General features: G+C 34.7%; 1 protein-coding gene across 2 annotated transcripts in view; it reads left to right on the top strand.

Moving 5' to 3' along the window:
- The window catches only part of Abca5 (ATP-binding cassette, sub-family A (ABC1), member 5), a 71,502-nt gene that overhangs the window by 29,156 nt on the left and 15,437 nt on the right, over positions 1–26,909 (top strand). Inside the window, exons 12-23 of one of the 2 annotated variants that reach the window (XM_013038022.1) lie at positions 2,450–2,560; positions 4,210–4,385; positions 4,932–5,051; positions 6,550–6,688; positions 8,774–8,864; positions 9,050–9,189; positions 11,366–11,485; positions 13,585–13,786; positions 17,252–17,421; positions 19,941–20,068; positions 20,399–20,536; positions 23,830–23,943. In XM_013038022.1, the coding sequence (XP_012893476.1) occupies positions 2,450–2,560; positions 4,210–4,385; positions 4,932–5,051; positions 6,550–6,688; positions 8,774–8,864; positions 9,050–9,189; positions 11,366–11,485; positions 13,585–13,786; positions 17,252–17,421; positions 19,941–20,068; positions 20,399–20,536; positions 23,830–23,943 (1,649 nt within the window). The remainder of the gene's footprint in view (positions 1–2,449; positions 2,561–4,209; positions 4,386–4,931; positions 5,052–6,549; positions 6,689–8,773; positions 8,865–9,049; positions 9,190–11,365; positions 11,486–13,584; positions 13,787–17,251; positions 17,422–19,940; positions 20,069–20,398; positions 20,537–23,829; positions 23,944–26,909) is intronic. The other variant, XM_013038023.1, reaches the window with a different exon arrangement.

Here is a 26,909-nt window from a genome sequence, read left to right as displayed (position 1 = left end):
AAGTGGTAGCGCGTTAGCCTTGAGCTGAAGAGCTGAGGGACAGTGCCCAGGCCCAGAGTTCAGGCCCCATGACCGGACCCCCCCCCAAAAAAAAAAATCCATCATGATCAAGTTGGTTTCATCGCAGGTACATGCAAGGCTAGTTCAACATTTGTGAATCAATAAACATAATATAGCACATAAAATCAAGGACAAGAACCACATGATCCTCACAATAGATGTAGAAAAGGCCTCTGGCAAAATCCAGCATTCTTTTATGATAAAATCTTTGAGAAGTTAGGAATAATAGGATGATACTGCAATGTAAGAAAGATATACCTACACCCTTCATCATACCAAATGGAGAAAAACTGGAACTATTTCCTCTAAAATCAGAAACCAGATAATAATGTCTACTCTCTCCACCTTTTTAAACACAATAGTGGAATTCCTAGCCAGAGCAATAAGACAAATAACAGGGATCTAACTAGGGAAAGAAGTCAAACTATCCCTATTTTCAGATGATATTATTCTTTATCTAAAAGATCCTGAAGACTCCACCCAAAACTCCTACTAAAAACTTTTGGTACAATAGCATAATATAAAATCACACAAAAATTAGTAGCTTTTTTGTATACCAACCAATGTTGGTAGATAAGAAAATTAGGAGAAAGTTCCCTTTCACAGTAGCATAAAAATGCTAAGGAATAAATCTGCTCCAACATGTAAAGGACCTATACAGTGAAATCTTTGAAGAAACATTGAAGAGGACAGCAAGAGAAGGAAAAAGTTCGGTGTTCATGGATTGTAGAATTAATATTGTAAAAATAACTATTGACTGGTGCTATGGCTCACGCCTATAATCCTAGCTACTTGAGAGGCTGAGATCTGAGGATTTTGGCTTAAAGTCAATCTAGGCAAAAAAGTCTGTAAGATTGTTATCTCCAATTAAACCCTAAAAGCTAGAAGTGGAGTTGTGTGTGGCTCAAGTTGTAGAGTGCTAGTCTTGAGCAAAACTCAAGCCTCAGGATGGGCACTCAACACAAAAAGGCTGTTTTGCAAAAGGCAATGTACAGTTTCTACAACGAAAGCTATCAAAATCCCATCATTCTTAATAGAAAAATCAATCCAAAAGGTCTTGAATAGCCAAAGCAATTCTGAGGGAAAAAAAATGTTGGAAGGATCACAATTCCAGACTTTAAGTTTTACTACAGAGCCATCGTAACAAAAACAGCTTGATGGTGGCACAAAAACAACCTGAAAACCAGTGGAACAGATTAGAAGACACAGAAATGAAGCCAAAGATGCTAACTATATATGTTGGAAAAAAGATGGCCTATTCAAAGTACCTTGGTAGGGAAACAACATATATGTAGGAAAGACTGAAATTGGATCTTCTATTGTGTGCTAAGGTGTCCTAATAATAGTTTAAAGTATTTAGATCAAGGATCTCAATGTAAGACTTAAAACCTTGAAACTACTGTAGTAAAGAGTAGAGAAAATACTGGAACTTATTGACATATTCAGTAACTTCTGACTGGAATTCCAGAGGCTCAGCAGATAGGAAAGTAAATGGAAAAGTGGAATTTCATCAAATTAAATAAATAGCTTATGCACAGTGAAATGGTAGAAGATCTTTGCTAACTATACTTCTGACAAGAGTCTAATTACTAGAATATAAAAGGAGCTAAACATACTTTTTACAAGTACAAATGGCTAACAAATACATGAAGAATGCTCACCATCTTTGGCCATAAAAGAAATTGAAACTTTATTGAGATTCCATCTCATTCTTGAATGAGAATGACAATATGAATATCAAGAATATGGACAATAAATATTCATTTATTATTTTTCCTCTTATACAGAGGTGTCAGAAAATGAATCTTATTTTTTCTTGGGTTATAGAATTTATTTCAGCTTATTCATATACTTTGTTCTGTAAAGCAATTAAACCTCAAGAGGATACTTCACTGAACTATTTTCATTCAAATGAATATGTGTGTAGGCACAGTGTATTAGTGTGTCATCATCATTATTATTAATTATTATTACCTCTCGTGAGGTAATAATTCAAGGTCTTCAGTATCTTCCTGCATCCTATTTCTCTTTGCCATTTCCTTTTCTTTTGACTTGGATTACTGATTGACCATGTAAGGCTTTCTCCTCATTTTATATTACAGTACTCTTTCTCCCTCCCAATGTCTGTTTCTTCTTTATTCTTGAGACCATCACATACTTTATGTGTACACTATATGTTAATGTATGAAAGTAATCTATGAAAATTTATTTTTTATTGTTAATCTCCATTCCGTTGTCTATAACAAAGAAGTGATTTAACCTCTAAAATACATTAACACCTTCCTTGAAATTTATTGTCTTACTTAAAGGTTGTTTCAGTATTATGAATTACCTTGTACAGCTGAATACAATAAAAATCACACTTGAGTCTTCTTTTTTCCTGAACTAGATTTGTCATTTGACATCTACGAAGGTCAGATCACTGCATTACTTGGCCATAGTGGAACAGGAAAGAGTACATTGATGAATATTCTTTGTGGACTATGCCCGCCTTCTGATGGTGAGACTTCTCTAACTTAAAAAAGAGTCTTACATTATTGTATTATTGTTATTAACCAAAATGTCATAATGTATGGCAAGTATTTTCCCTTTAAATGTATTCTGAGTGACTTTGCTCATGAGTTCGGATCAATCTTTGGTTCTGCAAAGGTATTTACTTTTTTTTTTTAACTATGCATATTTGGTTATTTCTCAGAGGAAATAAAAATGAGCCCACCATGTTTAGTAATGTAAAAATAATCTAATTTGGTTTTATTCTTTATTTTAAGGAGGGATAAATCAGTAACTAATGGGAAATTAAATTAGAGCATAGGTTATTTCAGATTGAGAAAATAAATTCAGATTTCTAAGTATACAATCCTAGTTCAAGAGGAAAGAATGCAAAATATCAGCACCATCTCCTAAAATAAGAGTTGAAGACCAGTACCTCAATGGTATAATTTTGATCAGTGAAAATTCAGTAAGGATGCCTATGTTTCTATATTACCTGAATAGTGTGGAAAGAAAATGTTTTACCTTATGAAAGGATCAAGCTGTATTGAATCTGCATTTTAACTTTTTAAATGTGGATTAACTTTTTTTTTTTTTTTTGGGTCAGTCATGGGTCTGGAACTCTGGGCCTGGGCACTGTCCTTGTGCTCTTCAGCTCAAGACGAGCACTCTACCACTTACAACACAGCTCCACTTCTGGTTTTCTGGTGGTTAATTGGAGATAAGAGTCTCAAGGACTTTCTTGCAAGGGCTGGCTCTGAACCATGATAATCAGATCTCAGCTTCCTAAATAGCTAGGATTATAGGCATGAGCCACTGGTGCCCAGCTTGGATTAACTTTTAAAGTTAGAATTTGTTCTTTCTCCCTACTTGTTGCCATTCTTTGATATTAGTGATAACATCTTCCCTTAAGTGTATCTGATGTTAAAGTTCTTCACACATTATTTCATTAGTTTAATAGTTCTTCAGTGGAATATATTAAATATAATAAAATATATAATAAAATATGTAAACATAATGAAATAACATATTCAGTTTATATAAGGAAAAGGTGGATTTCAGAGATGATTTGTTCACACAGCTAACTAGGATAAAACTTGTAGTTCTATTATATCTATATTTTTGCATCATATCCAGAAGTAAAGGAAAATCATTACTGGAATGTAAGTGTACATAATGTATCAAATGTTGTTTATATTTAGTGTTAAGTCTGTAGCTCCTTAATCTCTCCACTATGTAATACAGTTTGCAGTGAAGGAAAATGAGACTGAAATCTTTTTTTTTTTGGTCCAGTCGTGGGGCCTGAACTCTGGGCCTGGGCGCTGTCCCTCAGCTCTTCAGCTCAAGGCTAGCGCTCTACCACTTGAGCCACAGCGCCACTTCCGGCTTTTTTCTTTTTGCTTATGTGGTGCTGAGGAATCGAACCCAGGGCCTCAGGCATGCAAGGCAAGCGCTCTACCACTGAGCCACCTTCCTAGCCCCTGAGATTGAAATCTTAAGTGGAAGCATATTACAATAGTATGGAAGTGAGGGCTATTCTGTCTTCCAAATTTGTATTCCTACTTTATGTATCTATTGCAACCACATCATTAAGTTATTATGATGTATTAAATCATATGCATTTTAAAATTACTTTTACTTTAAATATTTTGCTTTTAGGGTTTGCATCTATATATGGATACAGAGTCTCAGAAATAGATGAGATGTTTGAAGCAAGAAAAATGATTGGCATTTGTCCACAATTAGATATACACTTTGATGTTTTGACAGTAGAAGAAAATTTATCAATCTTGGCTTCAATCAAAGGAATACCAGCTAACAATATAATACAAGAAGTATGTTACTAATATAGAAACTGTCACGAAATGTTCTATAAGCTTTGGTTAAAACTTGTACAATAAAATATACTTGAAAATCTATATATAAAACCTGTTCTGAGCCATTAACAGACAATTATTACAAAGACTTAGAATTCAGAATAAATATTTTAGCATGCATAAATACTCCTTTTTCATCTGGAAGATATTTCTTCTCCCCTCTTCCCTCTCTCTCTGCTCTGTTTCCCCTTCCTCACTTTCCTCTCACTCCCCCCACCCCCAATACACCTGCTTGCTTATTCTATCTGTTTCCTTCTCCACTTCTCAGAAAGACACAAAAATAAAACAGACTTGCTTTCAAGAATCTTGGTACTTGTCATCTTTCAGAATTGTATATGAATATTTTTAAACATTAAGTTCCATATGAAATTAAAGATTTTTAAAAGTTAATATTAAAAATAGTTAAAGCACTAAGTTATAATAAATAATAATTCAGAACTTAAAATATTTAGCTGAATATTGGTAATTGATGTGATATTAAAAATAATGCTTTTATTTTGACAGGTACAAAAGGTTTTATTAGATTTAGACATGCAGGCCATCAAAGATAACCAAGCTAAAAAATTAAGTGGTGGTCAAAAAAGAAAACTGTCTTTAGGAATTGCTGTTCTTGGGAATCCAAAGGTAAATAAAACAGTATTTTCATGGGTAAGATCATTTTGAATTGAATATAAAATCCAGTTGTGAAAAATACATAATACATGTTTTAAAGTTTAAATATACACAAGATAATCTGTATTATGGGTATATCCGAAATATTAATATTGTGATACTAGAAAATGGAGAGAATGGAATTCAGTTACAATCTGCAGTGTTTCATTTCATTTCATATGACATATGACTGCAGTTCCAGTTAAATCTGACTGTGTACTGTGACATATGACTGAAGTTCCAGGCTGAGGCAAGTAGATTCTTAAGCCCACAAGTTCAAGACCAGTATGGACTTCACAGTGAGACCTTCAAAAAAGAAAAAAAATATGAAGAAAAATGGCAAAAATGACATATTTGAATGGTGGTTATAATCCTTGTCTATTATTTTCTATAGTTTTTTATATATTTGTCATAGTTCAGTTTGTCACTGCCTTGCTGCTTTATTTTTGCATGTGTTTGCTTTGTTCTGTTTGCCAGCCCATAGAAACATACGCAGCTGATCTTCTTCATTGCAGAATGCTAGAATACCTAAATTATATGTCTGCAGTTAGGATCCTCATTGATGTTTTCTATCCTGCTGTAATACTTTCTACTGTAACTTGAGTTGACTGAATTCATCTTCCTTCTAACTCCCATCATTATATTTCTTTTGGATGGTACACTTTATAATCTCAGCTACCTGGGAAGCTAAAATTAGGAGGATTGCAGTTTGAGGGAATCCTGGGCAAAAAGTCAATAAGACTTGATCTCAACCAACAAGATGGGTATGGTGGGTATGGGTGTAATTCCAGCTACTTGGGAAGTATAGGTAGGAAGATCGTGGCCTGAGTTCAAATTCCAATACCACTTTTACAGAACTTAAAAATAGTATTGAAAGAAATTGTTATCCTAAGACTAATGCAGATTATTCTATAAAAAAATGATTGTTACACCTAAAATATGGGTAGGAAGATCGTGATCTGAGTTCAAACTCCAATACCACTTTTACAAAATTTAAAAATAGTATTGGAAGAAATTGTTACCCTAATAGTAATGTAGATCATTTTGTAAAAAGCAATTGTTAGGTTTTTAAGTTTAACTAAGAACAACAATATATTTAATATTTCGCTTTTCAATTTATTGATCTTCCATATTTCACATGTGTAATCCTAGCTACTCAGGAAGCTGAAGTCTGACGATTGTGATTTGAAGCCCACTTGGGCAGAAAAGTTTGAGACTCTTATTTCAATTAACCACCAAAACACCAGAAGTGGATCTGTGGCTCTAGTAGTTGAACAATAGTCTTGAGCAAAACAAAAAACAAAAACACAAAACTCAGGGACAGCACCTATGCCTTGAGTTCAAGCCCCACAATTGACCAAAAAGAAAAAAAAAGAATAATTAAAAAGAAAAAAGAAAATTATAATTTTAAATGGAGAAGCTTTTCAGAGTCCACATAAAATTTAAGTAATACATTAACCTTTTCCCACAGATATTGCTGCTAGATGAGCCAACAGCTGGAATGGACCCCTGTTCTCGCCATATTGTTTGGAATCTTTTAAAGTACAGAAAAGCCAGCCGAGTGACTGTGCTCAGTACTCACTTCATGGATGAAGCTGACATTCTTGCTGGTGAGAGTGCTTCATTTTAAAGATAAGGCCATGGACCCAGGAGGGACATAGGTTTTTTTTTTTTTTTTTTTTTAAACAGCTAAATCCTAAGGCGTGATTAGAAAAACTGTTATCTAATAGTTTTTATTGTTGTTGTTTTATTTTTTCCTTCACTGATATTTTTTTTTTTGCCATTTCTAGGGCTTGCACTCAGGGCCTGGGCACTCTCCCTGAGTTTCTTTTGCTCAAGGCTAGCACTCTACCAGTTGAGCCACAGTACCACTTCTGGCTTTTTCTGTGTATGTGGTACTGATGAATGGGATCCAGGGCTTCATGCATGCAAGGCAAGCACTCTCCTACTAAGCCACATTCCCAGCCCTGGTATTAAAGTTTGAATTCAAAGTTTTATACTTAGTTAAGTTTCTTGGCTGGTGCTGTACCACTTGGAGCCATACCTCTAGACTAGAAACTAGGGTTGCAAGTATGAGCTACTAGCACCTGTCTGTGCAGAATGCTTTGGAAACATTGAAACTTCTATATTTTTGTGTTGGATGTTTCCCAGACCACCCCGAGGTTCAGTGGTTTCCTAGAAGAACTCACAGCATTGTTCATGAATCTGATTCAGCAAAAGGATAGAAAGCAAAATTAGCAAGGCATAAGTTGTATTGGGCAAAGTCTGGAGGAAAGCAGGAGTAGTCTACCTAGAACCCACTCCCAATGATGTCACACAGGATGTCATGCTATTAATTAAATTTTTAAATTTAATTTTCAAATTGTTTTTATAGAGCTGATGTACAAAAGGGTTATAGTTTTATAAGTAAGATAAATAGTACATTTCTTTCTTGATAGTGTTACCCCTTCCCTTGCTCTCTCCCATTTTTCCTTCTCATCTTTACCCACATTTTATATAGTTCATTTTCAACATAGTATCTATGAGTACCACTGCTGCATTTGTTCACTCTTATTATTATAAAGGTGAAGTGCAGAGGGCTTACAATTATATACATGTCAGGTGAAGAGTTTATTTCTTGTTGGATAGCATCTCCCCTATGTGAAACACTGTCTTCTAGGGAAGCTCCTTGGAGATTGAGTGTCCTGGATTCTTACTGGGTGCTGATCACATGGGTCTTCTCTGACTAGCTTGAGCCAAAATTTCAGCCTTTTGGAAGAAAAGCAGGTGTTCAATATGACCCACATTGTTTGTACAGTTTAGGCAGTTTGTTGTACAGTTTGTTTTGAGAATAATGGGATCCCTCCTCACAAAGATGTTTCTAAATACAGGCCAAAGGCCATTCATGTAAATAAGCCATTATAAAGGTAGCATTTTAAGGCTTGCTGTGTTAGTGGGGCTTTTGCACAATTTTGTACACAAAGAATTCAGATTTATGTTAACACATGATATTTAATACCTGTGATAAATTCAGGAATTTGAAATTCTAGAGATTCTTTTCAAGCTTTTAGTACAATAAACTGGATAAATCATTTATCTCATTAGTAGTCTCTTTGTTAAAAGACTACCAATGAACTAATATTTATTGTTTGGTCTGATTTTTTTTTTTTGGTACATTTGGTTGTAAAGGAAATCAGTGGAAGCTGCTGCATTAGCAATGGTTTTAAGACACATCTGAGCTATTTGGAGTAGTATTAAAGAAAATGGCCTGGGGGCTGGGAAGGTGGCTCAGTGGTAGAGCACTTGCCTTGCATGCATGAGGCCCTGGGTTCGATTCCTCAGCACCACATAAGCAAAAAGAAAAAAGCCGGAAGTGGCACTGTGGCTCAAGAGGTAGAGTGCTAGCCTTGAGCTGAAGAGTTGAGGGACAGCGCCCAGGCCCAGAGTTCAGGCCCCACGACTGGATCCAAAAAAAAAGAAAACGGCCTGAAGAGTAAACTTGCCTGGGCACAGTTACTGGCTTGTTTCACAGTAGCTGTGTGAAACTGTAATCAGTCTGTATTCTTATTGCTTCAGTCTTCTTGGGTGATGATCATCTAGTACAGAAGGTTGTTGTGATTAGGAAGATAACACATGGGATTATTGTGATAATCCATAACATAAATGCCCAATATTAATGCTGGTACTAAGACATTGGAATTTAAATCTGTTTACAGATAGGAAAGCTGTCATATCACAAGGCATGTTGAAATGTGTTGGCTCTTCAATTTTCCTCAAAAGTAAATGGGGGATCGGCTATCGCCTCAGGTATCATTCATTCCTTATTGACTTGATTCTTCATATTTACCCTTGATCTGCTTTTAATATCTTTAGGATTTGTCATACTGTGTATCATGACCATTTTTATGATGCTAAATTTAATTTAAAACAAACAGTTTACTTTTGGTTTTTTGTTGAATTACCATTAAAGTATGATTTTTGGTTTTCCCTAGCATGTACATAGACAGATACTGTGCCACTGAATCTCTTTCTTCATTGGTCAGACAACACATACCTGGAGCTACTTTATTACAGCAGAATGACCAACAGCTTGTGTATAGCTTGCCTTTCAAAGACATGGACAAATTTTCAGGTATTATTTTTAACTTTTTGGTTAAATAAGAATTTTTCATTGCAAATAGGTTTTAATTTCTCTTTTTTATATTTGTATATGTAATATTTCAAAGTTCTCAGGAGGTTAGGGTTAATGTTCTATTTCTGCTACTTTATTTTGTTTTTGAAAACCTGAATTACCGTAGGTAACTCAGTTACTGTACGTTTATTTTTTAAAAACAGTATCCATGAGACTAATAATCTTAAAATTTTGATTTAATACTTAAAATCACTTTTGCTTTGTTGTATAGAAAGAAGAAATTGTACCAAGTTTATATTATATATACAATAAGGCATGTATTATACTTGTTTCTGTTTGTTCTCATGCTTTCTATAAGTTATATTTGTTTAAGAATTGTTAATAATTATTTTTATTAAGATTATTTTTCAAGTTTATAATGATGAGGAACTTACATTCAGTCTCTGTGTTTAAAGAGTCATCTAATAGGCTAAGGGTATTATTAGTACAGATATGTTATAAAGAATTCTGATAGCTTTTATCTTATAAGTAGAAACTGATATTTTCTATAGCAATTTAACTGTTTTTTTTTGTTGTTGTTCAATTGTTGGGCTTGAACTCTGGGCCTGGGCACTGTCCCTGAGCTCTTCAGCTCAAGGCAAGCACTCTACCACTTGAGCCACAACACCTCTTCCCCTGATTTTTTTTTTTAAGAAATTACTGATAAACCATATTGATGTACATGTATTAGTTTTATGCATCTTGCTTATTGTTCTGTCCTCTTATACTCTTCCTTCTCTTACTGTTCCAAAACTTATGTGTAGTGTTTATTTTGTGCTAGATTTTGTCTTGTGCTTTTCATGATTTTTTATTTAATTTACTCTTCACAATATTTAAAAATGTACATCAGATAAATACTATTACTGCTTTTATTTCTAAACAAGGAAATGGAGTATAGATAGATTTAAGGAACTCACCAGAACTAAAAAGTGGGAAATGAAGAAGTCATGTTCTTTACCTTGTTATCTCCTTTCCTTGTTGTTTGTTGTTTTTTTTTAGGTTGATTGTGGGGCCTGAATTCTGGGCCTGGCCACTGTCTCTCAGCTCTTCAGCTCAAGGGTAGCACTCTACCACTTGAGACACAGTGCTACTTCTGGCTTCTTCTGCTTATGTGGTGCTGAGGAATCGAACCCAGGGCCTCATGCATGCAAGGCAAGCATTCTGCCACTGAGCCACCTTCCCAGCCCTTGTTATCTCTTTTCTTGATTTGACAAATTGTCACAACGTTTCACTGTATTTCAAAGGTGTTTAAGATCTCCAGGGCAATTACCTTAAGGCTTCTTGAAGGAATTCATGAGGTTAAGACTTCTGTCTGGCTGGGAAGTTGGCTCAGTGGTAGCATGCTTGCCACGTATGCATGAGGCCCTGGGTTCATTCTATTCCTCAGTACCATTTAAAGAGAAAAAGCCAGAAGTGGTGCTGTGGCTCAAGTGGTAGAGTGCTAGCCTTGAGCAAAAGAAGCTCAGGGACATTGTGCAGGTCCTGAGTTCAAGTCCCAGGACTGGCAAAAAAAAAAATCTTCCTAGCTGGGTGCTGGTGGTTCATGTCTATAATCCTAACTACTCTGGAGGCTAAGACCTGAGTATTGTGGTTCAAAGTCAGTCCAGGCAAGGAAGTCCTTGAGACTCCACCAAAGAAAGCCAGAAACAGAGCTGTAGCTCAAATGGCAGAGCACTAGTCTTGAGTAAAAGAGCTCAGGGACAGCACCAGGCTCTGAGTTCAAGCTCAAGCCCCAAGACCAGTGCAGGAGCGCGCGCGCCATCATTAAATTTTGTTGTCCTGGAAAATAGTGTTTCTTAAAAATAAAATGTTAACGTAATAGGTTTATTTTTGTTATTTTAAAAAGAATAATTTGATTTTTTATGTTTTCTAATATAATTCTGTTCCAGTAACACCCTCAATTTTAATTTCAAGCACAGTGAAATATCTCTTAGTTTTAATTGATAATGTGATAAATAAGTGATGAATATATCCACATAGACAAAATTTCCTTTGGGTCTTTAGCAATTTATAAGAATGTTAAATGTCTTGAGACAGATGTTTGAGAACCACTGTACTTAGATCCTGCTTTTAAATATTTTAGACTAATTTATCATAGTTCGCTTAATTATATACTGTTCTTTTTTGGTCCTACTAGGTTTATTTTCTGCTCTAGACATTCATTCAAATTTGGGTGTTATTTCTTACGGTGTTTCCATGACGACTTTAGAAGATGTGTTCTTAAAACTAGAAGTTGAAGCAGAGATTGACCAAGCAGGTAAAGTGAGAAATAACAAAACATTTTAAGCAATGAATAGACAAGTGGTTAACAAGTCCTGTAATTTTATAATCATGTGAACTTTAAATGATTCCACGGAATGAAGGGCAGAAATAAACAGGTAAGTAAGTAAATGAGGTAGTGAAGGAAATAATAAATGTTCTTGGAATGAAGGAAGTGACTATAGATTGTGTTGTCAGAAGAATTTTTTGGGAAGAAATTTGCTGTAAGAAAAGTTCAGACATGCCAAGATTTTAGGACTAAACTTTCCAGGAAAAAACTGCTACTACAGATAATGCTAATTAAGAAAATAGTTTGATATCTTTAAGGGACAAAAAAAATAAAGGCCTCTGATGCTGGAGTCATGAGAGGTAACAGTCCAGTCAAAGGGTGTGTAAAACAAGTAGGTGTTGCTCAGTGGCAGGGCTCAGTGGTAGAGTACTTCCAGTCTAGAGTACCAGCTTAGCAGAGGGTCTGTAAAATGCTCGATCTGTTTGTCTTTGAATATCTGGAAGAGTTTGATTTGTTTTCATGCTGTCACATTAAGCTATCAGAAAGTTTTAAAGGAAAAGAGTAACATAATTTTTTTCCTTTCCAGCTTCAGTAATGTTGAGAGTACTTTTAAAGAAAAGCAGATGCAGAAAGTACAGTATTAATTTTAGTCTTAAACTGGGATGGTAATGAAATCTGGGGATTTAATAAAATCTAATAAGCTAATAAGCTGTAGTGATGCTGACTAGCTGACAATTTTTGGGGGTTCAGGAAAGAAAGAAATCAGGAATTAGTCCTAAGCTTTTTGTTTGAGATCTGAGAATGGGGTTACCATGTCCAGAGAATAGGAGAATAGATTTGTGACCATGAGGAAGCAGACAGGAATTTTGGTTGTATTGTTTGAGATGTATCTGGAACTAAGTGAAGATGTTGGGGTTCAAGTTACATAGTCATGTGCTGTAGAACTGGGTAAAGTCATTTAAGGAGAGAATATGAATAAGAGTCGAGGGGCAGACCTTGGTGGTGAGTTGTGGAAAAGGAATCCAAACAGGCTGAGAAGGAATAATGATTATTTTCTCTTTATTCATGAAAGAAAGAATGGAGGTACAAAAGGGAATGAATGTTTTAGAAGAGGATGTGGAAAGTTCTTTGTTGGTGAAAAATGAAGGCAGAACATCAAGCTTTTGAAACATTGTAAGACATGAATTTGGAAGTGTCAAAAATAGTGGCAAACTTGACAAATCCTGTAAAGCAGGAAAGGATGGTTAAGGAGAAAAGCAAGATCCCAAGTGTTTGTTGAGAACTTGATACTTACTTGTAATCAGAGAGGAAAAGTTCACATAAAAACTAATACCTAGGGCTGGGAAGGTGGCTCAGTGGTAGAATGCTTGCCTTGCATCCATGAGGCCCTGGGTTCGATTCCTCAGCACCACATAAGCAGAGAAAGCCAGAAGTGGCGCTGTAGCTCAAGTGGTAGAGTGCTAGCCTTGAGTTGAAGAGCTGAGGGATAGCGCCCAGGCCCAGAGTTCAGGCCCCATGACCGACAAAACAACAACAAAAACAAACCCCATAATATATAGTTGTGGGAAAAACAAAATCTTTATTGTGAGTTTGCATCCAGTCTTTTTTTTTTTTGATGGTGAAATCATACAGTTTTCTTTGCTTCTGGCTTCTTTCACTCAGCATTGTGTGTGATACTTAGACCCTATCGTTATGTGTAGCTAAGCCATCATTTGTTCATTATGTGTAGCTAAACAGTCATGTTTTTTCTTTCATATCATTGATTACAGGCATATTTTATAACTATTATTCACCTGTTGACAGATGATTCTTTCTAGTTAGTGAAGATTTTGAATAGAGCTCTACTATGATCATTATTGTATATGTGTTTTGGGAGCCCTATATCTCTGTTGAAACAGGTTTCCTGTATCATTAATTATGCATATGTTCAGCTTTAATAGATAGTACAAACTTATATATGCATTCTGTTTGTTCAACATCACTGCCACATGTGTATTTCTTTAAAATTGACATATTTTAAAAGGTTGTTTGTTGTCTTTGTTAAGGAATTTACCACAGTATCCTTCTTGTTTTGTTTTGGCAAATAGATTACAGTGTATTTACACAGCAGCCACCAGAGGAAGAAATGGATTCAAAATCTTTTGATGAAGTGGAACAGAGCTTACTTATTCTTTCTGAAACCAAAGCTTCTCTAGTGAATACCATGAGTCTTTGGAAACAGCAGGTGTCTACAATAGCAAAGTTTCATTTCCTTAACTTGAAACGTGAAAGTAAATCAGTGAGATCAGTGTAAGTATAATTATCATTCTTCTGCCTAAGAAATTGACCTCCTCCCTTTCATTCTCCCCTCTTTTATTCTTTGTGGGGATTGAACTCATTAATTTTTTTGTACATTAGTTAATTTTTAGAACAGCCTTTTGTAAGTAGCAGTAAAGGTTTTATCTCTATGTATCAAATGAAGATATTAAAATTTAAAAGAAGACTATATAACTAATTGATCTGGTATTAAAATGGATATTCTCTGAGTTTAACTTCTGTCATCACCCTATCTTCTTAGGGTTCTAATTGATTTATTGGAAATAATATTCCTACTTTCATTTACTATATACTTACAATAATAAACACAAAATGGTCGTAGGAAAAAAATAATCAAGAATGAGTATTGCTATATACATGTATTAGATTGACTCTATTTGCTTTTTTTGACTCAGTTCATGTAGCATCAAAAGTAAATCAGTTATTTCTGTCAGTGTTACTGAAAGAAAAATGTTTGTTTATTTGAATACCATTCCGATAAACTACTCTCTGGAAAACAACACAGACTGGTATAGCAATTTGATACAGACTTAAACAACAGAGATTTTTTTTTTTTTTTTATTGTGAAAATACTGTACAGAGGGGTTACAATTACATGGGCAAGGTAATGAGTACATTTCTTTTTTTTTTTTTTTTTGGTCCGGTCGTGGGGCCTGAACTCTGGGCCTGGGCGCTGTCCCTCAGCTCTTCAGCTCAAGGCTAGCGCTCTACCATTGAGCCACAGCGCCACTTCCGGCTTTTTTCTTATGTGGTGCTGAGGAATTGAACCCAGGGCCTTAGGCATACAAGGAAAGCGCTCTACCACTGAGCCACTTTCCCAGCCCATAAGTACATTTCTTATCAAGCATTGTTGCCTCCTCCTTTGTTTTCCCTTCTCATCCCTTCCTGCTCAGCAACCCCCTCTCCCCCGCGCCAAAGTTGTAAAGTTCGTTTTTCGACATAACATCTTGTACATCTCATTGTTGCAATGGGTCCACCTGTTTCCCTATTTAAACATTTTGTTTTTTCCCTTCCCCTCCACAAATTATACTAACATCAAATTCAGTGAAAACGGGTTATATCGTGGGCCAGGGACATACATAGCAACAAAGAAATCATCTTATAAATATGTTAGAAACAAGAAAGAAAAACATTTGAGTCCTTATCTTAGGGTTCATTTTGCCTAATATCAACTTATCTGACTGCTTCTAACTAGTACATGTTTTCTTTTCTTTTTAACTATGAGTTTAGAAGCTGCAAGTCTGAGTTTAGAGCTAGAATGTGAAAACTGTCTTCTTGCCTAGCAGAAGAGTACAGTTCACTGTATGCCCATGTGACTTGTGCATTCTTGCTATCTCTTTCATAAGGGCACTCATTCCATCACAAGCTCTACAGTATTTGTGATGCTTAGTTGTATATAATGAAGGACATTAGGGGTTATAGTACATGAGGGGAGCAGTGGAAGTTTACATAATTGTCATTAGGTTGCAATCTAAAAGATTCAAAATTTCACTGTGCTTTTATTTTCTTCACTGTTGTTAAGTATTTTTATCAGTATATAGAAAATAATGTTTACAATAGAGACTGAGCAGGAAAAAGTTCCTTCAAGAGCATAGAAATTAATATTTTTAAGTATGTCTAGGATTTTAATAATTATAAATACATGTTTATATACCCTGAAGTAATTTAAGGATAACTCTGATTTGAAATATACTTTCATAACATTTTTTCTCCTCCTTTTCTTGACTTTTACAAGTTTTTAATTTTGTCATTCAATATTGGCTTTCTTTCCAGTGATGTCCTAAAGTCAGTTCTGGGGAGAAGAATTTTTTTTTTATTGTGAAAATACTGTACAGAGAGGTTACAATTACATGGGCAAGATAATGAGTACATTTCTTTTTATTTATTTTTATTGTGAAAATACTGTACAGAGGGGTTACAATTACATGGACAAGATAATGAGTACAGGGACTGGGAAGGTGGCTCAGTGGTAGAGTGCTTGCCTTGCATGCATGAGGCCCTGGGTTCGATTCCTCAGCACCATATAAGCAAAAAGAAAAAAGCCGGAAGTGGCGCTGTGGCTCAAGTGGTAGAACGCTAGCCTTGAGCTGAAGAGCTGAGGGACAGCGCCCAGGCCCAGAGTTCAGGCCCCACCAGACCCCCCCCCAAAAAAAGATAATGGGTACATTTCTTATCAAGCATTGTAGCCTCCTCCTTTGTTTCCCCTCCCCCAATCCTCTTTTCCACCCCCCACTCCCCTCCCCGTACCAAAGTTGTAAAGTTCGTTTTTCAACATAATGACTTGTACATCTCATTGTTGCAATGGGTCCACCTGTATCCCTATTTAAATGATTTGTTTTTCCCCTTCCCCTTCACAAATTATACCGACATCAAATACAGTGAAAGCAGGGGTTATACTGTGGGGGAGGGACATACAAAGCAACAAAGAAATAATCTTATAAATGTGTTAGAAACAATCACATGAAAGAAGAAAAACATTTGAATACATATCTTAGGGTTCATTTCCCTAACATCACCTTATCTGACCTTTTCTGCTTGACTCAGACATATACTAGATATTGCAAATAAGGGAAACCAAAGAAACCTATGTTTCTTTGGGCCTGGCTTACTTCACTGTCCCGACCCGCAGGACGCCAACGAGGGCAGTGAACCTAAGCTAGAAGGAATGAAGGGACAAGAGACATGAAGAATGACAGCAAGACAAGGGTTCTGATCAAGCTGCAAATTTTTATTTTTCACACAGGGGTATTTATATGCTTGGAATAAGGAAGCTTTTTTCATTGGCCGTTAAGGAAGCTTTTTCATTGGCCGTAGCAGTGCAGGATGTTTGCTTAGGGCAGGGGGAAAGGGTGGTTGTTAGCAGTTGCAGGATATTTACTTAGGGCAGAATGAGGGTCGGATTCTGTAAACTCAGCCCCAAGATGTTCCAGTGAGATAGTCAAGCCTATTATGTTGAGAGACTCAACTTTTGGCTCCCGACACTTCACTTAATATAATTTTTTCCAAGCCTTTCCATTTCCTAACAAATGGGGCAATGTCATTCTAGGGAGTAGAATTTTTTTTGGGGGGGGTCTGGTCGTAGGCCTGAACTCTGGGCCTGGGCACTGTCACTCAGCTCTTCAGCTCAAGGTTAGCGCTCTACCACTTGAGCCACAGCACCACTTCTGGCTTTTTTCTTTTTGCTAATGTGGTGCTGAGGAATTGAACCCAGGGCCTCATGCATGCAAGGCAGCACTCTACCACTGAGCCACCTTTCCAGCCCTAGGGAGTAGAATTTTTAACTAATTTTTTTCTGTGTTTTCTTTTTGAAAGTTGTTTTGTTCTTTGTTTTGTTCAATAATTACTTTTAACCTGTTTCAGGTTTAAATCTACACCAACAGCCAAGGAAGATTACAGTTGTATGTTAATGTACCTCAATCTCTATATTATATTTTTCAGGTTGCTTCTGCTTTTAATATTTTTTGCAGTTCAGATTTTTATGTTTTTGGTACATCACTCTTTTAAAAATGCTGTGGTTCCCATCAAACTTGTTCCAGACTTATATTTACTAAAGCCTGGAGAGAAGCACCATAAGTACAAAACAAGCCTGCTTCTTCAAAATTCTACTGGTGAGAGTGTGTGAAGGTCTGTGAATGTGTGTTGGTTGGAGCACAGGGTGGAGGGGTAGATACAATTCAGAGATTTGGAATTAGAAATATGTTTAAGGTAAAGACATGATCAATTAACTTAAAAAGAAGTACATGTTTATATTACCTATTTTGAACATGATATATTAGAAATGAAATTTTGGCTAATATATAATTGATATTTTAAAAAAATCATAGTTTATACTGTCTGTGATCATTAAGTTCTTTAAAAAAGTAACAGCTTTCTTGTTTTTTATCAGTTGATGATGAGCAAAATTGAGACATAAATTTTTCTTTAGCGTTACTATATACAATATATATGCACTTACATATTTACATATATTTTAATCATCTTAAAAAGATGATAAATTCTTTTTAAAATCATTACTGTTAAATTTTGGTGATAAATATATTACATGACCTTCATTTTTTCTCTTGGGAAGAGGCACATAAGGCAGATATTACTTATGAACATAAAATATAGGATATTTTGAATTTTATTCTTTCATTTAGAATATATATGTATATGATATATTTATATGTAAGTGTATATATACATAACTGTACGTAGCTGTAAATATATACATGTACATATATGCTATATATGTTACATATGTATCAATGCTGCAAATATGTGTACATGTATGCACACATAGATACATATACGCACATATATAACATATATGTATATATATGTATACACATGAATTCACATATATATATGTGCATATATACGCACATATATATACACACTCATACATACACATCTTGCAAGTATCCATATCCTGCTACTTATTTTATTGGGCTTGGACTTTGCCTTTCTAATGAATTATACTATTAGAGTTCTCCCTTCAATCTACCATATTTTATTTAATACATTTGTATCTACTTGCATGCTCCTCAACATGTTTACTTATAGGTTTATAGACTAATTTTAGTTTCCACATGTGAAGGAAACCGTACATTCTTTGTCTGGGCTCAACTCACTTCATTCAATATAACATTTTCCAAACTTTTACATTTCTTTACAAGTGATAAAATATTCTTAATGGATGATTAAAATTCCATGTGTGTATATACTATATTTTCTTGATACATTCATCCATGAAGGGCATCTGGGCTGATTTCATATCTTGGCTATGGTGTCTAGTGCTTTAATGAACATAGTTGTGCTGGTGGCTTAACTGTAAACCTGGTTTGTGATCTTTTGAATAAATGCCCAGGAGTGGAACATTTAGAATTTTGACTTTAGTTTTAATAAACATTTTATGAATTAAAATATAATTGTTTATAGAATCCCATATTTTGAAGTTTTCAAAGAGTATCTGGGAAATTGCATGTGTATCTCTATTCTTTCTGCTTTGAGTTCATTCTCATTTGTAGAATTTCTGGTGTTTTCAAGGTTTGTTTTTTTTCCCTTACTCTTTGGTGTTTTTTCTTAAACTTTCTTGATTATGTGTGCTATATTTTCCTAGGCTCTATTACTGATCCAAAGGAAACCACTTTTTCTTTATTAATTACTGTGTTCTCTGTGTGTTTATATTGGAAGATTTCTTAGCCTTCTTGCAGTGCCTAAGCACTATAGTTACTTCAGTTGTAGTAAACTCTGTCCTTGGACTACATTGCCATTTTGGCACACTTGAGATAAAAGATGAATTAAGGAACTAGGTTAGGATTAAATGTAATTTCATTGTGTACCTAAAAGTACCACATTTATAATATTCAAATTTAGTGATATGAGTAGTCCACCCTGTCATGCTAAAAAAAGAGGTTAATATATTTTTCTTCTTAGGATTTGATTTCTCTCAGTCATATTTGTCCTTCTTGGACCTTCATTTTTGTGATGATAGGAAGTTACTGTCTTCATCAGTCATGTTTGTATAGATTTAAACCTCAGACAGTATTCAGAATCTCTTCTTAGGCTTAAGGCCTTTTAGAGAGTATGCATATTGTCTTCATTAAGTGAATATTTTGACTTATTTACTGCAATTGACATTTGATAAAATTTGTCTTCTCAAAGCATACAGAATTTCTCTAGGAAGTGATACTTTTATACCCTAGTCACTACCTTTGTCACTTCAGCAGATTATCTTGTTACCTAAAATTGCAAAGTAGCCTTTTATTTTTGCTTTTTAGACCAAATATCAACAGTACTAATAATGTGGTAGCAGATAAAATTTTCATTATATGCCTGTATTTTTTCATGAATATATCCATTACTGTTTATATATTCAGTCATGAATTCTTATGACTACCATATAGATAAGGTAAATATATTTATTGTCTGTGCTTTACAAAAGAAGTCAAGAGCAGTAGACAAATAGTGTAAATAATATAATTTGGATCCAGATCCAAGCTGATTGGCTTGAGAACACATGTTCTTAATTATTGGCTGTTGAAGAAAAAATATTTCTATAGAGAGTAGTCTTTACAGTGTTTTCAAAAGTCTGTATTTCCTATTTAAGCTGATTCTTTATTATTTCTTTATTTTCTAATACTAGACTCAGATATCAGTGATGTTATTAACTTTTTCACACACCAAGACATAATGGTGACAATGTTTAACGACAGTGACTATGTGTCTGCTGCTCCCCATAGTGCAGCTTTAAATGTGGTCCGTTCAGAAAAGGTAAGAGTGTTGCATAAAAATGAATATCCCCTAAAGAGTTGTAAAGATTAAGATATCTGAACTGATTTCATTAGTTGGAAATTAGAATTTACTTTTAGAAATAACTAGCTGTTTTTATGGTGTATTATCTTTTATATTTTTATTTATCAGATATCTCTACATTGCAAGTCAGTTATCTTTAACTACCATTGGTATAGTTCAATGATTTGTTGAAGTAACTTTTCTGTATCATTAATGAGTATTAGGTTAATAGACAAGAAAAGTTTGATACATGACAAGGACATAACCACTTCCATTTATTTCAAATGTGTAATAACTTTTCTATTATAGGACTATGTTTTCACAGCTGTTTTCAACAGTACTATGGTTTATTCTTTACCAGTATTGATGAATATTATCAGTAACTACTACCTTTATCATTTAAATGTGACTGAAACTATCCAGGTTTGGAATACCCCATTCTTTCAGGTAAGCAAACATATACATAGGTACAATTCATCTTTCAGTATCTCCTAAGCTTAAAACTTGAGTGGGAGATAGATGGTTTATATCAACGTTTAGGAATCTCCAGGATTGATTTGCTTCAGGATTTAGCAATGCACTTTGTGTGTGTGTGTGTGTGTGTGTGTGTGTGTGTGTGTGTGTTAAACTAATTATTTTTTGTATTGATAATAGGAGAAAATATAAGAACATTTAAAAATATTTTTATTTCAAATCTGGATATTGAGGAGTATGGGAAAAAAACATTGAGAATTCATTGTAGGTAGGACAGTTGAACGAATGGTTAATAACAACAGATCAACTTCAAAAAAATACTTAACATTGTTTCCCTAAACTTAGTCCTTGGATTTTTTATACAGTATACTGAAAAATAAATGGACATATTTATTTATTTTTTGTTTTTTGGATTTTTTTGTTTTGCCAGTCTTGGGACTTGAACTCAGGGCCTTGGTACTGTCCCTGAGCTTCTTTTGCTCAAGGCTAGCACTCTACCACTTGTGCCACAGTGCCACTTCTAGCATTTTCTGGTTATGTGGTACTGAGGAATCGAACCCAGGTCTTCATGCATGCTAGGCAAGGACACTACCACTAAACCACATTCCCAGCCTGAGGACAAATATTTATAATGACATTTTTAAGATTTCCTAGTGCCATAATTTTTTCCATAGTTTTTAACAGTCTTCTTGAAATAAATTTTATTGACTTATATAATGTATACACTTGTTACTTTTATTGTGTTCATGGAACTTTATAACCATTGCTACAATTTTAGGAATTTTATTACTCTTCTCCAAGCTCCGCCTCTTATTAGTAAATGCTCCTTCGTCCCATACCTAGTCCTAACCCTTGGCAACCATTAATCTATTTTCTGTCTCTGCGGACTGATTTATTCTAATCATTTTATCTAATAGAGTCATATAGTATGCATGTTTTTACCTGCCTTCTAGTGTCTTACATGTGCAGCATGTATTAGTACTTGGCTTTGTTTTACTACCTAGCAGTATTCCATTGTACAGACTATATGAAGTGTACATGGAACCATTCTGTTTATCCATTATTCTTGGTTAGATATTTGCATTGTTACTACTTTTTGGCTTATGAATAATGCTATGATATTTCAAATATAAGTTTTTGTAGAAAAGTATGTTTTTACTTTTCTCGATGGTATATTTTGGGTAGAATTGCTAGATATGTAGTAACTCTTAACACTTTGTTTTCCAAAGTAGTTATTGCATTTTCCATTCCCACTATTAGTGTGTATAAAGAAGTGTCTTACTTTCATTTTTATTTTATTTTCCTAATGGCTGACATGTTTGAGAGTCACTTCATTTGCTTATATGTTCTTTGAAAAATGTTCAGATACTTACATATTTTAAACTGCATTATTTATCTTTTTATGAGTGGGCTGGACTCTTTATATATCCTATGTACATAACCCTCATCAGATACATTCTTCCTGTCTTCAGGTCCCTTTGAAGTACAGTTGTTCAATTTTGATGAAATTTTATTTTTTTCTTTTATTGTTTGCACTTTGGGTATCATAGCAAGAAATATACCAACTTTTAAAAAAGAGCTTATTCCTACATTTTCGTTAGAAGTTAGGACTTCAGTTGTGATATATGATCATACTGTAATTCTTTTGGCTATGGAAATCTAGTTGCCAGCCAAGTATGGTGTTACACCCTATAATCCTAAAACACAGAAGGCTGAGGTAGGAAAATCATGAAGTCAAGACCAGCCTGGACTACTTAGCAAGCTCTATACTAGCCTAAACTATGTAGTGAGACAAAGACTGAGAATAGGTCAGTGATAGAGTGCTTGGTTAACATGTGCAAGGCACTTAGCTTGATTCCAAGCATTGCAATATAGTAATAATAAATATATCAGAAGGGATAATCAGTATTTTGAGAAGCAAGAGTACTGTGGGGATTGTAAAAATAACAAGAGTTGAAAGGAAAAAACCTTGGATTTCTTAGAGTTTTATGTGATATGGTACATTCTAAAAAATGTAGAGATTTTTGTTTTGTTAGAATGGAAACAGTCATTTCAGTTTTAACCTATTGATGATCCTGTGGCATTTTCTTGGTAGGCTTTAGTAAGCATTTTGAATCTAGAGAAATTTGTGGACAAGAAATAAGTAGTTTTAAGTGACCACTACATAGATGATGTTGAAATTACCAAAATTATAGATTATTTCTAGTCAGTTTTATTTTATTTTTTTAATTTTTTTTTGGGTCCGGTTGTGGGGCCTGAACTCTGGGCCTGGGCGCTGTCCCTCAGCTCTTCAGCTCAAGGCTAGCGTTCTACCACTTGAGCCACATCGCCACTTCCGGCTTTTTTTTTTGCTTATGTGGTGCTGAGGAATCGAACCCAGGGCCTCATACATTGCAAGGCAAGCGCTCTACCACGAGCCACTTTCCCAGCCTGTAGTCAGTTTTAAATTGTAAACTTCTGCAAAATTATTTGTCATGAATCAAGAAATTGGCTTTGCTTTCAAACAGCAAATTTCAGGAGACTAGGTGACACTATTACCATAGGATTCTATGGAGAGATATGGTAGACCAAGGTGTCTGCTAGACATGGAATTGGGTTCTAGTGCAGAGTGCCTTCCTTTCACCATGAATCTGTTTCTATAGAGTCAGGATAGGAAAATGGCATTGATGGTGGTACTGGGTAAAATAGTAACCTTGCTTTCAGGTAATGGGTATTTGGAATGCCAGCTAGTTGTTACATTGTCTGGGGAAGTTAGCTGACTGATTCTTGGTTGACATGTGGGAGTTAAAGTCTTGACTATCTGGGAGAAGCTCCTGGTTTCATAAGAACCTGAGCTCAGATACAGCTTTTCCCAGGAGAGAAGAAAGGCTCATGAATCCTTCTTGCATAGTCTAAACAACTAATAAATAGGTAGTAATAATCTTATTATTTACTGTGTAGGTCCATGGGTAGGCATCTAATTGCCTATAATACATACTATTGTTCTTACTAAATAATGAAGTTTAACTTATATGCCAAATTGTTCCATGTTATTTTTTCAGCTAATAAAAAAGCATACAATGACTTTTTTTTAGGATCACATAGTTATTTAATTAGTAGCAGAGCTGATTTAATCAACTACTACCTATTAATAAACCTGACCCTGTTCTTTCATATAGACTGTGCCTGGGGGCAATATCCTTCAGAGTCTTTGGTACTCTTAGGACATACTAAGGTAATATAAAGTGATTCTCAGTTCCATTTCTCTTTCTGTGGTTGTCTTTCAGGAAATTACTGACATAGTATTTAAAATTGAGCTGTACTTTCAAGCAGCTTTGCTTGGAATCATTGTTACTGCAATGCCTCCTTACTTTGCAATGGAAAATGCAGAGAATCATAAGGTAATACCTGAAAAAATGGTATGGTGTACCATATGAAATATACAAAAATAACATATGCATGGTTGCAACATATGCATGGTTGCCTATCTTAAGTTTCATTATTATGTCAGGGGTAAGTAAATGGAGTATAAATATATTCACTATTATAATCGTCCTGACAATGGTTACTTGAGCACTTGCCGAATGCCTTAAAAATTGTGTTCTCTACCCTTATAACATTGTAAGGTAAGTTTCATTCATCTACTTAATAGTTAAGGAAATGATGAATGAAATGTTTGACTTCAACTGCTTAAATAGTTTATCTGGGAGCTGACTATATATAGTACATATGTTCTTAACTGGCACACTAACCTGACTCTCCCCATTAACCTTTAGTAAAGTTAGTAAATGAATGTACAGAACACTTCATTCATATTCATAAAAACAAATCAATAGAAAATAATTGCCATCACTCTATCCAGGAGTGATTGCAACTTGTGCAGAGTTTCTCTGGTATTCCTTATCTTTCTATATTTAACCCTTCTCATCTTCTACTCTTCCCTGTACTGAAATTGTATTTAACTCCTTTAATTAAAATTCTAGTTTTTTTATGAAAGATATCCAGAAGCAAGTTTATCTAAATTAGCTTATAAAATAGGAATAAAGTTATTTGAAAATTTTGGTAAAATTTTAATAAAAATAGGTCATAATTTATTTCAGTAATTCATTTCAATAATTCTAATCTAATTTGATTTTTACTGAAAATTTGTTTAGCATAGAAGTAATATATGTGTCTCGGATTTAAGAAAAAGAAATCTAGTGTATACATTTATTTTAGAGATATAGAAAATATCAAAAAATATAAAGATGGTAAAAAAAACCCATCACCCACGACATAATGCTAAAACTTATGTTTATTTTAATTTAAATGTTCGTAAATTAAGCTTTGAAATTACTCGAGATTTTTTTTGTAAATGTGATATACAGAGGGGTTATAGTTACATAAATCAATAATGAATATATTTCTTTTGGAACAGTGTCATTTCTTCTCTCATTTTCTCCCATTTACCCCCTCCTAACCCCCTTTCCCTGCAAGTTGTATAGATAATTTTCAACATAGTGTCTCATGAGTATCACTGTTGCATTAGTTCACCTTTTGTCCACCATTTCTGTGCTCCCCTTTATCCTCTTCAAAACAGATTCTAATGATTACAAATGAGGAAAACTATGTAGTTTCTTTTTTCTTTGGGTTTTATTTACTTTGCTTCATATAACTTTTCCAAATCTTTCCATTTCCTTATGAATGGGGAATAGAAGTTTGGAAAGTGTTCCCTTATAATGTTCTGAATCTTGCTTGCTTCTGTCACAATGTCCCCATTTTTGTCTTTAATTTCTGATTTTGGAGTATATTGTCTTCTTTTTTTGGTCAGGTTTGCTAAGCATCTATCAATTTTGTTAAAATGTCAAGAACTGATTCTTGTTGATTCTGTGTTGTTTTTAGTCTCTAGTTCATTTATTTTGGATTCAATTTTAATTATTTGTTTCCATCTACTGGTTTGGGGTTTGGCTTGTTTCTGTTTCTCAAGGACCTTGAGGTGCATGCATCATTAAAGTGTTGATTTGAGATTTCTCTTCTCTTGATGGTAGGTGCCAGAGCTATGAATTTTCCTCTGAGTACTGTTTTGGCTGTGTCCAAAAGTATATGGTATTTTGTGTGTTCATTTTTGTTAAATTCTGTGAACATTTGAATTTGGGTTTGATCTCTTCAGTGATCCTCTGATCATTCAACAATGTGTTGTTTGGTGTCCATGAGTTAGAGAATTTTCTGTGATGTCTTTTGGTGTTGAGCTCTAATTTGATTCCCTTGGTCTTACAGGATGCAGGGAATCGTTTCAGTTTTTAAAAAAATCATGCCCAGGTTTGCTTTGTGACATAAAATATTACCTGTTTTGGAGAATGTTCCATTTGCTGCTGGAAAGAATGTCTGATGCTTCTGTGTGAAATATTCTTTAAATATCTGTTAAGTCTAGTTGGTCAAAGCAGTTATTTAGATCTGAGGTTTCTCTGTTGAGTTTCTGCCAGGATGATCTATCCTGGGGAGACAGTGATATGTTGAAGTCACCAACAATCAATGTGTTTGGATCTATGTGTGTTTTTAGATTAAGTAGTATTTCTTTGATGGCATTTACCTGGTTCTCTAGTTAAGGAGCATTTTCTCTGTGAATATTGTGTTCTTGTTGGTTTTCTATATGGAGGATGTTCTTTAAGTATCTTCTGTAATGCTGGTTTGGTGGAGATAAATTGTTTCAACTTTTCTTTGTTATGGAAAGTTTTTATTTGTCCTTGGGTTATGAGGAGATCTTTGCTAGGTATAGTGTTCTTTGGTGGTAGTTGTTTCCCTTTAGGGCTTGGTACTTGCCATTCTAGGCTTTCATTGCTTTTATAGTCTTAGCTGAAATATGGCAAAGTATAATCAGTCTTTTTCACTGACGTCTTTAAGTATCCTTTCATTGGTCTCTGTTGATCCTGTGTGGATTACAATGTGTCATTGTGATGCTCTTTTCTGGTCTATTTGGAGTTCTAATGGTTTTTGTATGTGAACAGCCTCACTGTTTTAGATGTTCATGAAGTTCTCTGTTAGAATTCTGTTAAATGTGTGTCCTATCACTTTATTTGCCTTCTCTTCTTATTCCTCAAAACTTACCATTCTTAAATTATGTTTTCTGATTTATTCCTTAGGTTCTTGCAAGCTTTCTCTTGTTTCTTGGATTGGTTCTGGATAATTGTCTCTTCTTTATTAAATCTAATCTGTCCTCGGTTCATGAAACCATCTTCTTTATCATCTATCATCAAGACTTTGTTTTGTTTTTTATTTCTCTGCCTTCTAATTCATCATTTTTGATGGCTTCTCTCTCTCTTTTTGTCGGTCATGGGGCTTGAACTCTGGGCTTGGGCACTGCCCCTCTGCTCTGCTCTTCAGCTCAAAG

Source organism: Dipodomys ordii, unplaced genomic scaffold (genome assembly GCF_000151885.1).
Source record: "Dipodomys ordii isolate 6190 unplaced genomic scaffold, Dord_2.0 Scaffold7, whole genome shotgun sequence".
NCBI classification, from domain to species: Eukaryota; Metazoa; Chordata; class Mammalia; order Rodentia; family Heteromyidae; genus Dipodomys; species Dipodomys ordii.
Note: the sequence above shows the minus strand (reverse complement) of the source record. Positions and strands in the feature narration are given on the sequence as shown.